Source organism: Nematostella vectensis, chromosome 15 (assembly GCF_932526225.1).
Source record: "Nematostella vectensis chromosome 15, jaNemVect1.1, whole genome shotgun sequence".
Classification (NCBI taxonomy): Eukaryota; Metazoa; Cnidaria; class Anthozoa; order Actiniaria; family Edwardsiidae; genus Nematostella; species Nematostella vectensis.
Window position 1 is genome coordinate 9,271,361 of NC_064048.1, and position 16,907 is coordinate 9,288,267.

General features: G+C 39.6%; 1 protein-coding gene across 1 annotated transcript; it reads right to left on the reverse strand.

Moving 5' to 3' along the window:
• Positions 1 to 474: 474 nt before the first annotated feature.
• Positions 475 to 16,890, reverse strand: LOC5512439 (CCR4-NOT transcription complex subunit 2). The gene is made up of 22 exons (XM_032381833.2): positions 16,766 to 16,890; positions 15,183 to 15,368; positions 14,594 to 14,642; positions 14,244 to 14,303; positions 13,837 to 13,901; positions 13,216 to 13,373; positions 12,594 to 12,719; positions 11,665 to 11,775; positions 11,447 to 11,516; positions 9,215 to 9,266; positions 8,832 to 8,927; positions 8,065 to 8,277; positions 7,720 to 7,775; positions 7,268 to 7,304; positions 6,671 to 6,728; positions 5,779 to 5,849; positions 5,335 to 5,452; positions 4,831 to 4,869; positions 4,042 to 4,103; positions 2,214 to 2,263; positions 1,644 to 1,744; positions 475 to 1,030 (listed from the first exon to the last, which is right to left on the reverse strand). The coding sequence occupies exons 2-22, from the start codon at positions 15,312 to 15,314 to the stop codon at positions 820 to 822; spliced, it is 1,935 nt and encodes a 644-aa protein (XP_032237724.2). The 5' UTR covers positions 15,315 to 15,368; positions 16,766 to 16,890; the 3' UTR covers positions 475 to 819.
• Positions 16,891 to 16,907: the final 17 nt, after the last annotated feature.

Here is a 16,907-nt window from a genome sequence, read left to right on the forward strand (position 1 = left end):
CGAACTCGCAACAGATCCCAATGTATTCCGTACGCCTCGGAGTCTGCCCTAAAGACGTCTTATTAAAGACGAAAATTTCGCAGAGTCGAATTCCAGTTTTTGGTGTATTTGGTACGAGATTATGACAGTTTGGGCTTTTTGATTCTATCCGTACGCCTCGGGTGATGCACAGTAGACGTCACAGCGTGACGTCGTGGAGAACGGCACGTAACTTTACCGACTGGAGTCCAGATCAAAACAAAAATATTCAAACTCTAATCATTTTAAAATACATCTTTCCCTTTTAAATGGATACTTTAAGATTGAAATGAGATGTTTTAGTTGAGGGATGCATTAAAAGCTGAGTGAAATTCACTATTACGAAACCTTGCGCGACCCAAGTCAGATCAGCGAACTTATACCTGGGAACACACCCTTACATCAACGCATCTAAAGTATGTACGCATCTAAAGTAAAAATATGCTATTTCGTATATGCGTTGTGCTTTCATTTGCTTTTATTGTCTTTACCGTCACAATGTACAATAAAACGGACATCAACATTTACAAACTTCAGAGAAAAGAGACAGAACAAGGAGGGAAGTATAGTAGAATAGGAGATTTGTGCTCGGTGGGCGTAGATCCCTATTTGTTCTGTTGCGTTAAGAATCAACTTCAAGCTCCATGGTACTCCTGAGGGACTCAGCTCTTAGCTTGACTATATCTAGGATATAGCATCGATCTTCTGTAAACCAAGAGACTGGGTCTACTGTCCAGTAAAATGATGAAGCGTTGGTTCTCTTCGAGCTCCCTGTGGAAAATCTCCCGAGAGGGACTGGGTTTACTGTGCGGCAATAGGATGTAGCGTTGGTTTCTCTTCAAGCTTATCGTATTCAAGGTGGAATTCTTTGGGGACCTTCCTCCACGCCTGACAGTCAAAGAAGTAATACGTCCCGCGTTCGTAATTGTTAGACTTGACCTGAGGTTCCACGCCTGGAGCACGTGTTAGCCACACCCTCTCTTCCTTGTGGTACCTCCAATCACGCGCGTACCTAAGAAAAGATAAGCGAAGCCTCGTAAAACAGCACTAGCATTTTTGGGATTAAATTAACAGACAATAAAAGTGCTGTAACAGTTGTCCTCATTAAAAAAACACCATTCACGCCGCCAGTTTACCCTCCCGCACAATACAGAGTCACTCAAAGAATCCAATCCCATCGGCTCATTTCAGCAAGTGAGTGATATACTTACAATCACAATATCATTAATAAGGTATTAGACCTTAATGATGAATAATTATCTTACTGTCCGTTATATCGCGACCCGCGTTTTAAAAACACGATTTGTTTTGATTTTCTGTTCCGTCAAAGCCATTCTGAGCCAATCAGAGTCTCGCTTTGTGCACTTCCCTGGCTATCCTCTGGACGAAAACCAGACAGTCTCGAGACAGAAAGCCAGGCAACTGCACTAGGCGAGAGATGGCAAGGATCTGATAGGCTTAGAATAATTTGACTGGCGGAACAGAAAATCCCAAAAGACAAAAACAAATCGATGTTTTGAAAATGCGGCGTCGCGATACAACGGATTCGACGGTAAGGTTTTCTTGCCTAAAGACCGTTGTAAATGATAACAAAGAAGTGGTTGCTCGAAATTCCGTCTACTTACAGTTCAGCAGCAGCTGCGAGTTGTAAGATGTCGCCGCCGTTCGTGTAGTACAGGTAGAACAGAAGGTCTTCGCCATATCTACTCAGCTTGATGGGTGCCAGCTACAAAACACAAAGCGTATCAATGAATGGCTGTCGATGCTCTTAAAACCTAAGCCGAGCACGAAGAAAGCCTGTGATAATCTTAAACTTTAGGGAGCGGGATCATAGTAAACACGAATTTCAATGGGCCGTTTTCCAGATAACGAGGGCCCTTGTTATTCTAGCGTGAAAGCGAGGATTGGCAGATCGGAGTTTGATTACACCCGCGTTGCAATATTCTGAAACTTTGTTAAAATCATGTACATGTAGTAAAGCTTGATAAGAATAAAATTGTTCCGTTTAACACTAATGTAAATCATAATGCATATCTGTTATCATTATATTATCATTTATGTATGTTTGTAATAATTTAATTATTTTCCGAGAGCCACATTTATATTATCTGTTTTGATATTAGGTGTCACTCTCAATAAAAAAAATGTCTTAATTATCTTCCCTCAAGTCAAAAATTTTTTAAGTGAAGACTCACCTTTTCTCGGATAAACGAGTTTATACGATACTCCGGGGGAACATGATAGTCTATAACAAAAACATATGGGTGCATAAGGGTGAGCTTCCTGACAATGCGACGCGCGCTAACGTGACCACCTTGACAGCGTTGCCAAGTAGGACAATAAAGAAAGATGGGAGAGACTCGATATCTGATGGGTATCAATGTCACTAGCCAACCAGCTTTGGAGAGCTTTGGAAAGCAATGCTTGTATACACATCAAGCACGATAGAAACCTCCCTAGTAATGATGTTCGTGTCAATCAAAACAATGAATAACGCATGCTAGTTCATAGATACGACGCGCGCACGATTATCCAATCAGAAAGCAGCAAATAGAAGCCAGCGAAGTGCAACCCAAATGTCCCACAAAAGTCCCACAAATTGTACATGTCGGATAGGATCAGTGAGTCCTGCCCGGAGTTATTTTAAATACAGACGTTTATAGGGGTTTTCCTGCGACTTGGAAAACAAAACACAGTAACATAACATGATGGAAACTTGTCTTGTTGTCCAAGATTGGTGAAAATCTTGTGAGAATGAAGCATAGAAATTGATAACTACGAGTTTGATTGTTGAATGGAAACGGGACGAATCCAGCTTAAAATACGAAAAATTGGAAATGATAAGATAAAGCGGTGCTCTTTACGGTAGGTACTAAGTGCTTATGTGTTTTCAAACATATTTTTGTCAACTTGCAGTGATTTAAGTGCAGGGAAAATCAGAAGAGAAAAGCCGAGTTCGCTGTTTACGACCGACTTCTAACAACAAGTTTTATCGGCAAACGTCAAGATTTACAGTAAAAATACAAACGACAGTCTCATTCCTATATGTAATTGAAGTAACCTAGGTAATTTCAAACACAAGTTTAATGGTACGACTTACACTGCTCTTGTAAGTGGTTTGTTTGCTTTTTGTTTTTCGTTTCTTCGTAGTACATTTTACGTGTTTTTCTACAATTGAGTCCCAACTCTACACTAAAAGCGGCCGGGCAAAGAAAACAGGGCTAGCACTTTCTACGCTGACCGGAGAGTGGTTATTTGCTTGTCCAGATTCGCAGAAAAATATCTCAAACCAATCTTTTTCGGCGTCGATTGCCGACTTTTTGTGGGACATTTGTGGGACCACATGGCTGTTATTGCACCATCTCTTTCCTGATTGGCTATTCGTGCGCGCGTGATTGACATGTCGGATCTATGAATTGGATGACATTTTCAAACTTGGTGACCACGGTAGGGCGCGTCGCATGGTAAACCTCGTATTGGTGACCATGGTAGCGCGCGTCGCATGGTAAACCTTGTCTTGGTGACAACGGTAGCGCGCGTCGCACTATAAAACAAGCCATACTCTGCTCGTGTTCCTACACAACCTGTTATGTACTCATTACACTATCGACACGTTAAAATAAAAACCCCTGTAATAAACCATGCGGTTACTCATTAAAGAAGTCCAATTTACACTCCCATACTATACAAAGTCACATAAAAATCCGTTTCCATCGTCTAATTCGAGCAAGTACCTGAGATGTTTCCAATCAAGTATCGTCAATAAATACATTAAATGCATGCCCCGGGTGTGAAAACTCATTTATTCACTCTCAGTCCGTAGACTGTCAATGGCTATTTAAGTTTTTCTTGCAAATGAACCGCTGCATTTTCAATTGTAAACAATAACAAAGGAGCGGTTGGTCGACATTCTTTAAATGTCATGAATGCATGGTTCTGGCATTTTCTTATCGTCTTTATTCGTACGTATTATCATTCTCAGCAGGGAGGGCAACCTTTCTAACCAATCCCTTGACGTCTTACCTATCTCGTGAGGTCTACAGGGGCTTTCAGCAAACGGCGAACCGAACGTATGATACAAGCTCCTAGAATACAAAAAAACGTGAGTCAACATCTTAACAACACCGTGGTCAAAACGTAGAATATGAACGAGCTTTAGATACGAGGTTAGATACGAGGTTAGATACGAGCTTTAGATACGAGGTTAGATACGCGCATCAACGGAAGGGGTTATCCCTCTTCTAAAGGGTCTATCCCGCGCCTGAAGGGTCTATCCCGCGCCTGAAGGGTCTATCCCGCGCCTGAAGGGTCTATCCCGCGCCTGAAGGGTTTGTCTCCCACCTGTAATGTTTTTACCTCTTGAGGTGATTATCCCGCACCTGCATGGTCTATCGCGTACCTGAAGGGTCTATCCCGTACCTGAATGGTCTATCCCGTACCTAAACGGTCTATCCCGCACCTGAATGGTCTATCCCGTACCTGAATGGTCTATCCCGCACCTGCATGGTCTATCGCGTACCTGAAGGGTCTATCCCGTACCTGAATGGTCTATCTCGTACCTGAATGGTCTATCCCGTACCTGAATGGTCTATCCCGCACCTGAATGGTCTATCCCGTACCTGAATGGTCTATCCCGCACCTGAATGGTCTATCCCGCACCTGAATGGTCTATCCCGCACCTGAACAGTCTATCCCGTACCTGAATGGTCTATCCCGTACCTGAATGGTCTATCCCGTATCTGAACGGACTATTACGCACCTGAAGGGTCTATCCCGCCCCTGGAGGGAATAGCCCATCCTAGATGTACTTACTCTGGTGAGTTGAGGTTCAATCCGAGAGTTGTCAGGTCACTGAAAAAAAAAATGACAAAATGATATGAAATAAAATGCAGTAATTAGGACTGATGGTGTCCCCTGTGAATGTGGTCTTCTATATGCAGAGGACTTGGTCCTTAATGTGAAGGTCTTCCCCCGGCTATACTGTATACACAGGAATCGGGCTCGCTAAAATATTCGAATAAATGTCGATAAGATAAGATAACATTATCCTATGAAATTAACACAAAACTTATGTTTATCCATACTTGGTAACACAAGAACTAACAATCGTTGATTTAAAAATACTCTCTCGTGTTAATTTTGTTGGCGTTGTGGTAACGTTAATAAGTAAGGGCATCCATTTCCTTTTCCTCTTCTCTCCTTCCCCATGCCCCTCCCCCACCGTCGGCCTTGTTCCGCCTCGTTCTTGCGTCTGTGACATCGACGCCCTTGGTACCCGTGGATGATGATTCAGGTCTTGATTGCGGGGCTGCTTACCTTCCCAGCGCCAGGGTGACAAGGTTCGGTTCAGTCTCTGCCGCCCGGATAAACGTTAGAAGCCCGATCATACCGAACTGGTCAGTCACCATGCCTTTTGGGATATTCGTTATCACTCCTGTGAACCAGAAAAGCGCTTGTAGTTATTGAATCATTTTAGCCTAAACCTGATGCTATTCTTAGGAATATTCGTAAGAATCCCACCTAGGAACAAGAAAAGCGCTTGTAGTTATTTAGTCATCTTAGCCTAACCCTAACTAGGGGGTTAATAACACTCGGGTGGGGACAAAGATGTTATTTTTCTATCTATGTTGCCAATTCTGATGCTTGTTTTTTGTTTTTTTTTGCCATTTACACGTGTAATTTTTGTTCATATGTTTCTTGCTCCAATGAAGGGCTAAAGCTTATCCGTCCCCTCCTCAAGTTCTAGAGATGATCACTTACCCGATGGACTAGTTTGGATTCCTCTCTGAGATTTCCCATTCATCTGTGCTGTTAGCTTTGGATCTAGTAGTCTACAAAGGAAATTAAAAGGGGGAAAACACTTACTTGAGGCTCAGTAAGGCAGACCTAGTTTCTGTAGACAAGAGCTTAAAGAGCCTTTTTCATAAACACCTTACAATAATCTTCCTACAAAATTCTCGAAATAACAATCTCAAAATAAAGTTTTATAATTTGATTTACCCAAATCAGCTAAAAAAATGGAAATGTACTCTTTCTCAGCTGACAGAGACTCTGACTTATATTTTTAAGGTATAAAACTTTGACTAACTGCCATCCTTTAGGGGTTGTTGATGGATTGTCCGATTTTGCTATCTCTTGGGGTATAAAATTCGGCCATCTGCCATCCCTTAAGGGGTGTTGAAGAATTTTTTCTGATTTTGCTATCTTTTTTGGCATAAAATTTGACCAACTGCTATTCCTTAGGGGATGTTTAACAATTGTTTTCCGATTTTGTTATCTTTTAGGGTATAAAATTCGAATTGCTATTCCTAAGGAGGGTGTTAAACGGGTTTTTTTCCTCCTAATTACGCTACCTCATAGGGTTAAAAATTCCTTCAACCACACCTAATTTGCTATCTTTTGGGGGTAAGAATTTCTGTTTACAAAGCCAAAAGTGCTATCCAATAGGGTTAAAATTGATTTTAGTGACAATCACCCCCATCCGTTTTTAATCAGAGTCCTGGGCATAAGACTCGGCTTATTCTAGCAAGTTACGAAGATACTTACAATCAAATATTGTTAATTAGGTATCAAACTAGAGTCTTTAATTGTTATTTAGTTTTCTTCTTTAGTTTCCTTGCAAATAAACTGAAAAGAAAAATACTTGACATACTTTGCTTCCCTGGCTGAATCCTTCAATGCCTGTTCGTAAGTGCTTCCAACCCGGTTATCTATAAAAAGTATGTGACAGTTATCAAGTGAAATCTGAGTTTACCATAAATGACCTAATAAAGGCCCCCTATCTAAAGAACGCCTTCCAACTAATGAACGCCTCCTCTAAGCATACAAGTTTGTATAATGCCTCCCTGTAAGCATACAAGTTTGTATAATGCCTGCCTCTATTAAACACCCCCTCCCCTGCTCCCCTACCTCCCGCTTAAAAAGAAATATTTCATTGTTCCCATAATATAAATCAATTTTATTGCCTTCTTGCTTAATCAAAGCGAGTAGCGTCTCGCCCAATGCCAAGAAACGCTTGCTACATAGGCCATAATTTAACGTTATCTTGACTGAAATTAAAAACTGATTGCACTTGGGTTTGTTTATTGTTAGTTTATATTGAACGCCCCTCTCTAATAAACGCCTCCTATCTATTGACCCCCCCTCGGACCATAGAAATTTAATAAACGCCGGGGCGTTTATTAAATAGTATATCCTCTGTCCCTTTTGAGGTACAGTAAAAACCTGACCCCAATCTTGTGAATCGTACCTGTGAGGGGGAAGATACTTGATGTAGAGCTTACTCCCTTGATAAGGAGAAAGAAGAATTTAGAATTACAGGAGAACACAAACACAGTAGGGAGAAAGGTTGGCGGGCTTTCTCCATAGAAATAGTGAGAAATAATTTGGTTATATGTAGTAAACAGAAATAGGGAGTAAGGGGTTAGCAAACTTACTCAATGGATAGTGAAAAAAAAAATACTTAAAAATAGTAAAACAGAAATAAGAATGAGGGGTTAGGAAGATTACATCATGAATATAATAAAATGATTTGATAATAGTAAAACAGAGGGTTAGGGGTTAGCAGGATTACTTCATGGATTTGTTTAGTTTGGGGTCTGACCTTCATTCAAAAGTGTTTAAGAGAGTTAATGATACTGTAAGTATTGCCAGGGAAACAGAAGAGGCTGGAGAAAGGGTTTGAGAAATCTGATGTTTTACCAAGGTATTGACCATTGACTTGGACAGATCTGCTTGACTTGAACTCTCGCTATTATCTGAAAATAAATGTGGCACAGTCAGCTATTTGGGCCTCTTCATATGTTTTATTATGTTGGCCTCTTCATATACAGTCAAACACACAAGTAATTGATTATACAGGTTTTTTGCCAGTCGAATTCTCTCTGCAGTTCATTATGTTTCACAAAGTGCTGATGAAGTTTATCTGAGAGAAACCAGCAACACATATGCCATGCTGATGAGTCCTAACAAAGACAATTGTCCATCGTTGCCGAACTGCATGGGTGCCAATGTCTGTATATGGATGTCTGGTGCCGATGTTCTTACCTTGTTTGAATGATGTGCCAGGAAGAGCGGGAAAGTCCTCATTCAGAATGGAGAAGTCTGGTTGTGGTTCAGCAGGTTTGGACACCACGCCGTACGACGGTCTACTTGGTGCCCCCCCTGGGCCCCCTGCACCCCCCTCCAAGTGCATCCTGTTGGTCAGGGTTGGGAACTCTGACAGGTCCAGGGCAGTTCCCCCTGGTGAACTGCTGTCCCCTGGTAATTTGATTACACAGATCAGGGTTAATTTGTTGTTTAGTTAAAATTAAAAAGTACTTTTCTAAATTTTTTTTGTCTCTGTTAGCTGATATTTTGTCATCATTTCAACAGGCTGAATGCTATTGCAATATTTTCAAAATAATTATGTAAAAGTACAAAAACTTGTTATCTATGATGACTATTTCAAGATTTCATCACATATACAGTATAGGTTATATTTCAGAGTCAAAGTCTAAGAATTATATTGAGATGCAAGTATCTCTTTCGCCCATGCTGTCAAAGACACTCAATGCACTCTTTAGATAATGTTTTTTTATCTCACAACAAACAACAAGACTTCTCTGATTTGAAACGTTGACCAAGCGTGTACCCAGGGTTCAGGTTGGCAGTCATAGCTTTCATAAGGATAGTATTTGATCATCCCATAATAAAAAATAACCCACTTTTTGTCAGCTTTTAATGAACACACACCGTGCACACCCCTCTGGGTACCACCTGTTCACAGAAGCACTTCGATCATCTAAGCTCAGACCATGACTAAGTTCGTTTACCTGAAAATGCCCCTCCTCTCCTGAAATCTCTGAAGACTTGGGCTGACTGGAATGGCTGTCTCCTACCCAGTGGTGGGGAGGGCATTCTTGACGGATCTTGTAGACCAACAAAACATAACTTATACGCAATGCATATATGTAATAACTGCACAGGGATAGGGGGGGGGGGGGGGGGGCTTCTTGACGGATATTGTAAACCAACAAAGCATCAGTAATAATGCATATAATAACTGCACAAGAGTGGGGAGGGAATTCTTGACTAAGCTTGTAAATCATCAAAGTGTCTATGTTATGATATGGTATGGCAGTAGAAAGAACAAGTCTGGCTGTGTCAGCATGGCCATCACCATTTATTCAGAGAGCAAGCTTGTGTAGATACCCACCAGTTGGCGTAAAGGCACTTGTCAATGACTGCAATCCAGAGCCCACAAGTCCCTGGAAAGACAACAAGAGATGATACCACACCCTTACTATGATCATCTGTTTTGTTTTCTGTGGATCTACCACACCCCTATCACTTTGCAATTTGTTTGCAATTTGCTCATATACGACACACCCCCATTCCCTCTGATTGAACTTTAGATGCATTAACCACACCCACCTCCTAATCTCTTTTATTGCACTTTGGAAGCATACCAAATCGCAATTTTCCTTATCGCATTTTGAATGTATACACCAAACACCTCTTCCCTCAGATAGCATTTTACATATAGATGCGTATACCACACCCCATGGTCATTTTTTCAAAAAAAATGCTAGCAGTGCATTTTGTGTTTTCAAATCTTCTAGAATGTGAATTGTGACAAAACAGCATCTCGAATTGATTTTAGTGGCATCTTTCAACTAATTACATGCCAATTTAAGTTTGGTGCCTATTATTGCTGGTGCGCATTCTCGTCTTTGCATACAACTAAGCACACACACACTTAATTTGGCATAGTTTCCTAAATGCCCAACCATCCTGTCAATCACAACTTGTATCTTCTGCTACAGGGATCGGATCATCAAACTATTTGGCCATGCCATGTAGCTAGGGATGACCTTTATGAAATTGTAATATTTGTTTACATTGCTGTTTCTATGGCAACAGAACGGTGAACCTGTAAAATTCACTAGTCGCGAAGTGCTGTTCGCTACAGGGAAATTTTTAACAAATAAGCTATAGGATATTGTACATCAGACCTTGTTCAACACTTAAAGGAAGTTTTATTAAAATCTATAAGAGGAATTCTGAGATATTGGTGTATTTTTATTTTCAGTCACTCTGTCATTTACCTACTTTGAAATTTGCCCCGAAAAAATCTATATGCAAGCAAGGATTTCTTTACCATTGTTATTTAGCTACCTCTTGTTTCTAATAGCCTACAATAAAATGAATACAAAGCAATCGGTTTTGTTGATCGTAAGTTTGATTTTCAAAATGAAGAAATTGAACTTTTTTGGTTTTTTAGCCGCCATGTAAAATTTTGCTGATTAATTTTTTTCGTCTTTTTTTAAGAATAAAATTAAGATAGCAGGTTACGCTAGCTGCGTAAGGAAGGGGCATCTCTGTGCAAGATTAACACAGGAAGAATGCGAAAAGTACAACGAAATGAAAGGAATTATATTCAAAGCGAAGCAACAAAACAAGCGCAAGGTCGGCGCTTGAAATGGTAGCTAAATAACAATGGTAAAAGCGTATGGGTTTTTTTGGGGGCGAATTTCAAAGTAGGTAAATAGAAGAGTCACTGAACAATGCTTGATGGTGGCTATTTACAACAATGTAAATAAGATTCACGTTATACTGTACAGGAATAGAAATATGCGCACATTTTCCTCTGTTTGTCTGTGTGCCAGCACATTGATTTCATGCACACTCGTCTTTTGTTCTTTTTAAAAATGAATAACATTTCTGTTTTTTCCACCAAAAAGAATATATCAACCAGAAATTGCTATGTAACTAAAGGGCACATTGTACTCACCTGGGTGGGTGGGGAGAGTAATAAAATAAATTTCGGAGCCTTTAATAGCTAAAATTATGCACGGTGACTCCCTATTTTTTAAGTCCAATTTCTTAAACATTTTATCAACTTAAAAACCGTCATGTTTTTTTAATTAAAAAAAAAACTTATGGTTACAGTTTTACATGTTTTGTATCAAATCCTCGTTGTTGAAATAAGCACAATATTTAATACATTTAATACATTTGTTTTATGGGAATTCTTTATATTTATGTGATTAGATGACAAGATCACACCTGGAATGTTTTTGAGTAAAAATCTTACAACTCTTGTGAAATATTTTATTTTAGATTTTACTGACACAGCAAAATGCGTGGTGACCCCTATTTTTTCTCAAACAATTTTGGTGGTCCAAGGGTAGTTTTACTGTACAAGATCTATATGATTTTGGGAAAACAAAAATACCTCCCAATTACTGTAGGGGGCACCGGCCTTAAGTCTCAACCAATATTTTTCTTTTTTTAGATAATCCCTGTCTTCCCCAACATACTGTACAGTATACCAAGATATGAAATACTCTATGCTTGCGCTTTTTCTCATAATGGCAGGCTTCTGCATGCTGTTATATTTTCATATTTGTGTTATGTATAGTTTGGGCATATGTGTGTCATATACCTGTGTACTGCTTGACGACTGACTTCTGACTAATGGAAAGCCAGGAAGTCCACCAGAATTACTACCAACACTGAAACCATAAACACCATATTAGCAATAAAAGCAATGGGGCATTCATCATCATGGGAGAAAGTGTTGCTCTAAAAAATGACGAGAACAGGGCGGGGAAAGGGGCAGGGGGTAGGGAGCAGAGGAAGTTGGGACCGCGTCCACCTAACCTGCTAAAGCTGTTGAATGCACGCTGCACTTGGGACTGTTGTTGTTGTTGTTGTAAGGTTGACTGGGAAGGAGGCATTCCCATCCCAGGAATGGGTGAGCTGCGCGAGGGACTGCCGACGCAAGGACAATGGTTATACATGTATATATTATTATATATTATTTCAGAGGAGAATTTTTAATGGGAGGGAGAGTGCTCAACTTAACAGTTGAGGTACAGTTACAATAGAAGTATTCGTGGCTGTAGCTTAGTGTGTTAAAGTGTTAAACTGTGCACTGACATTATTCACACCAATCTCTTTTCTGATGATTTCTAATGAAGGTCATACTTTAAAATTATAGAATGTCAATCACCCACTCTTTTGTTTTTGTGTATCATCGAAAAAACAACCAGTTTATTTGCGAGAAAATTTCAAAATAACAATCTGCAAATAAAGCCTAATGTGATATTGACGATATTTGAAAATTTCTTGCTTAAATTACTTACTTATTACTTGCTTAAATTAGCCGATCGAAATGGATGCTTTGTGTGACTCGCCATTGAGCGGCAGCATAAAATGGCGGCGTGATTGACCTTCTTTAAACCAATATTTTACACTCCTCGCTCAATATCAAGTTGCATAAAGCATGCACTTTCACCAACTCAAATGAGTAACAGGAGATACTTTCAATCACATTTTCTCGCTCAAGTACTGGACTTCAATCTTTGATGGTTGAATACATTAGTTTGTAAGACAGAAACCAGATAGCTGTTTAGTGGTTGAAAATTACTTATAAAAGTTGGCAGAAAATTGAAAATCACAGTAAAACCAGGATTCAGCCAATCCAGCTGAAGCTTAGACTCTCCCCATTACCAGACTTCTTTTTTCCTCTCCTGCTGTACACCATGCCAAGTTGCACATTGAGCAGTCACATGTAATAAGACTAATACCTGGAAATCGCAGATGGTATTGACACTGCTCTGGACGACTTGGGTAGTCCTGTCTGGCTGCCAATGTGCCCTGGACTAGGCATCTGCCCCATGCCCCCCCTTGGTCCCATGGACAGGATTCCACGGCTGAGAAACACAACAGATATTGCCATCACTCAATTTCCAAATTTAAAGATTGGTAATAAGACATGATATACCCTCCATGGTTTAAAAGATTGCTAAACTGTTAAACCCCTTCGTTTTCAAACATTATATTATTAATGAAATGATGTATAGTGTACTGTTTGTAGCCTTGTTGGACACAATTGGGGCCAATATACACCAACAGCATTGCAATGAGGTTGCAAACAGATTATAACCATGTGTACCAGTTGTTTCATGGGTATTTATAAGCAAATTAGGCACAAAAAAGGGCACATCCAGATTTCAGAAGTTGTAGTATTTTAGGTTTATGTGCCTAATAAAAATCCACATGCCTTTCAGCGACCAGGATGCAGCCAAATATGTAGCCATATTTATTTAAATCAAGATGATTTTCCACACATGTTTTATGGGACCATTATTAAGTTTTCTCTATATTGTACCTGGAATCAATAATAATAAATGCAGTGTGAATTAGTACCTTCCTTGCTGGGAGCTTGTGTTGGCCCCTGGTGCGGACACCATACTGTGAAGGGCAGATGATGACTGGACGCTTGGCATGCCAGATGAACTGCTTCCTTGCATTGAGCTGTTGTGAAGGGATGTCGCAGGCATGGATATGCTACGGCTGAACTGGTGCTAGGAAGACATAGCAATTAGTGATCCATAAGTCTTGAGTAATGTGCTTTCTGGTGCTAGAGGGACAAAAGCTATATATTTTGATAGGAGGTGATAAAAAACTCACTCTAAACCCAGCCTATTGAAAAGGAGAACATTACTACTGATTTATGTAGGCCTGTACTTGGTCTAATCATAGAACTGTTTGAAATCATGGGGAGTGATATATGATACAGCTGAAAAAAACTAAAAAAAGTCCTGATGCCCCCCTGGCCCCATGGGTTTCTACCCTCCACCCAGCCTAGGCACGAAGGGTGTCTACCCTACCCTCCCATGGTCCCAAAAGTGTCTACCACTTCCCCCCTGTTTTCAAGGATGTCTACCCCTCCGCTTGCCCCTGTTTTAAAGGGTGTCTACCCCTCTCCTGACCCCCCCCCCCATCCCCTTGTCCTAAAGGATTTCTCATCTTTTAGGTTTCAAATACCTGTACTGGCGGCATCCCTCTCTGGTTCCCAGGAGGCATCTGCATTGAACTACCAGGCGGCATACCTATAAATTACATTATAAATGATTTATATCCACACTCAATGCTGACACTGATGTGCTACCCTCACCAGTTCAATCAATGTCTTGGCTGTCAGTGAAAGATAGGTCCAAAATATAAGTACTGTTCTACTGTATTTCAGATAAGGTTTGTACAAAGGTAATGTGTCGACAGACGTACCAGCCTTGCACACTCATTGTTACATTAGCTTCTAATTAACTTGTTTAAAGGTTAAAGAAAATAGGTGTACTCTATGTGTGTCTACTCGACAACTGTAGGCATGACATGCCACTACCCCACGGATGACCAACACCTTAGCCAGTGCCAATGAAGGTTTTGATACTTACCAGAGCTGTGAAGGTTAGACCCATAGAAATTGGATTGGCTTTGACCAGGAGACCCCATGCCTATACAAAGAATTTAGAGAAAATGTATTGCAGAATTTCAACACCTCTAACTCAGGGGACATTTTCCTGAAAATATAGAACCTGTGGAGAAGTTGTGCCAACAATTAATGGCATATGTTGTCGATGCTACACAAACCTAACCCAAACTAAGACATCTTTTTACGTAACCATCCGTATAACCTTCCTAGATTCTGTACAAACCTTATGCTACAAAAACCTAACATTAACTAAGAGATCCCTCCTAGATTTTGTACAGTACAAACATAATGCTAACCAAGAGATCATTTTACCTGAAGATCCATATAGCCCTCCTAGATGCTGCTGTGAGGATGGGCCAAGCTGAAAACAAAATCATTCACAAATATTTCTTGTGTTTATCCATAAAACTTGTAATATTTTCTTTGTAATAATGACACTACAGTCAACACTCATCTTACAGACAGCCCAAAATTAGAAACAGCTTGTAATTACTTAAACAAAATCCTGACAAGATTAAGATACAGTAGCTGAAAAGTATATTCTACAATAAAAAACTTTCATAACTGTAGACGTTAGATGGATATCTCTGATTATTCCAATAATTTACTGTAAAAAGAAAATTGTACTGTTTGATTGACAAGACAGAAAACATTGCAAAGAGATTCTAGAAGTCGCAGTTTCTTAGAATGGCCATCAGTTTCTTACATTCTGGACAAAAGATACAAATTTCAATAACAGTTCACAAAAATTTGCATCAAAATTAAAAAAAAGCATTTTGATATTTTGTTTGCTGTTACTTACTAAGTAATTAAAGTAATTCTCAGCCTTATTAGTTCTGAAATGTGCTTATTTCAAACACTTCTTCCTTGTAAGTATGATGCACAGTTTAGCGGTACTTACCAGACTTGACTCTTTGTCAGATCTGTGATGTGGGAATCCAGACTGAGGGAAATACATCCCTGCGCTATTGAAATCGTCATCCATGTTTTCAAATCCAAATTTACTTTTTCTCATTGAACCAATTGTTGACATACTACGGTTCAGTATGTGAAATCAGGACAGTGCTCAAACCAGGCCACACCTCATCTACAAAGAAAGGAGAAGGAACCATTTTGACAGTATTTTACACTGCTTTGCCTGGTTTTTTTCCCTATTTTTTTTTTGGAAAGTAGGTGTTTTTTCTTTATTTTTTATTTTTTTTGGAAAGTAGGGTAGAATAAGGTAGGGGGTTGTATGATAGGTTTTAACAGTAAGATCATCTGATTTCTAAATTCTTTATAAAAACAGTGACAAACAAAAGAAAAGGGAAGCACTGACAGGATGCCCTAGTATGGTAATCGTGTATATTTTTTTAGAAAGAATTCCTAAAAATGATATTTTTGACAACAACTCAAACTGAGTGTCAGTTAAGGTAATGGTACCTATTATCGGACACTTTAGATTTACGCTAAAATATCTCGCGTACAAAACACAATTGAGTCTTAGGTTTTACAGCTAGAAATCACTGACTATTGAACATAATAATTCGACCAATTTAACAAAAATTCAATGGTTAATTTTAGGAGAAAACAAACGTTCGTAAGATGTGTTGTAAAGCCCTATTATCGGATACCTAGCCCTATTATCGGACACCCTAGCCCTATTATCGGACAGCAGATTTCTTCTAAAAAAACAACGGGAAAATCATGCTTCATTTTCATTAAAATACTGCAGACAATAATTGTTGACATATGTACTTTGCAAAACTCACGATAGTTTTTAGTTTAAGACTCTTTCTTCTTTGTAGCAAGCGATTCAAAACACATGCATCGCGCGTGTGGCAAACTGCACGGCGAAATGTGCGTTTGCTCATCGATCGCTCAAATTTACGTTGAATCGTTCGATGATTGCTCGACTGTCCAATAATAGGGCACCGAGGTTAGGTACGAACAATTCGAGCTACCCCGAAGTGTATACAGAAACAGAGGCCAAATGCGGTGCGTGAGAGAAAATTATTTCCAGTTTTGTGAAACAATAAACACTCGTAAAAAGCTTCGGAATACATGTTTTCTGAATGTTGTTTTTTCGACTCGATGGGTCATTTTTCGGCATGTTTTCCTATTGTTTGAGATATTTACAATTTTTTTCGAGTGTCCGATAATAGGGCACTGTCCGATAATAGGTACCACTACCTTAATGGGCGAATGAAGGTAGGGGTTTTGTTTTTATTTTGATTGCACTTCAAACCAAGCCTTCAGTCTATGAACACAAACAACGAGAAGGTAGCAATCACTTTGCATAAAAGTTCATATTATAGTTTTATAACAGCACATTTTAAATATATATCCAAGGGATAACATGGCCGAGTGCTTTTCGAGACAAAGCAAGTTGTCTCTCAACAAAGGTATAAATATTGCGCTCTAGAAAAGCCCTAAAGTCAATAAACTTTAGAGCAATGCATCAAAGGATAGCTAACCTTCACGGTTATTTAAAAGGCAACTTACCTTTGGCAGTGTTTCGGAAGAGTTAAACACAATAATTCGAACAAAAACACACAACTTTTTCTTCTAAGCCTCGAACGAGTCTATCAGTTTTCTCATACGCGTGCTTTCTACCGATGACCGCTGTGTTTACCACGGGCCTTTA

Excerpts from the sequence above, each read along its gene's own strand:
- LOC5512439 (XM_032381833.2), bottom strand. The coding sequence starts at position 15,314 with ATGTCAACAATTGGTTCAATGAGAAAAAGTAAATTTGGATTTGAAAAC. Across the intron at positions 12,720-13,215 it reads ACAAGCTCCCAGCAAGGAAG|CCGTGGAATCCTGTCCATGG; the intron begins GTACTAATTCAC and ends TGTGTTTCTCAG. Across the intron at positions 9,267-11,446 it reads AGTCGTCAAGCAGTACACAG|GGACTTGTGGGCTCTGGATT; the intron begins GTATATGACACA and ends TTGTCTTTCCAG.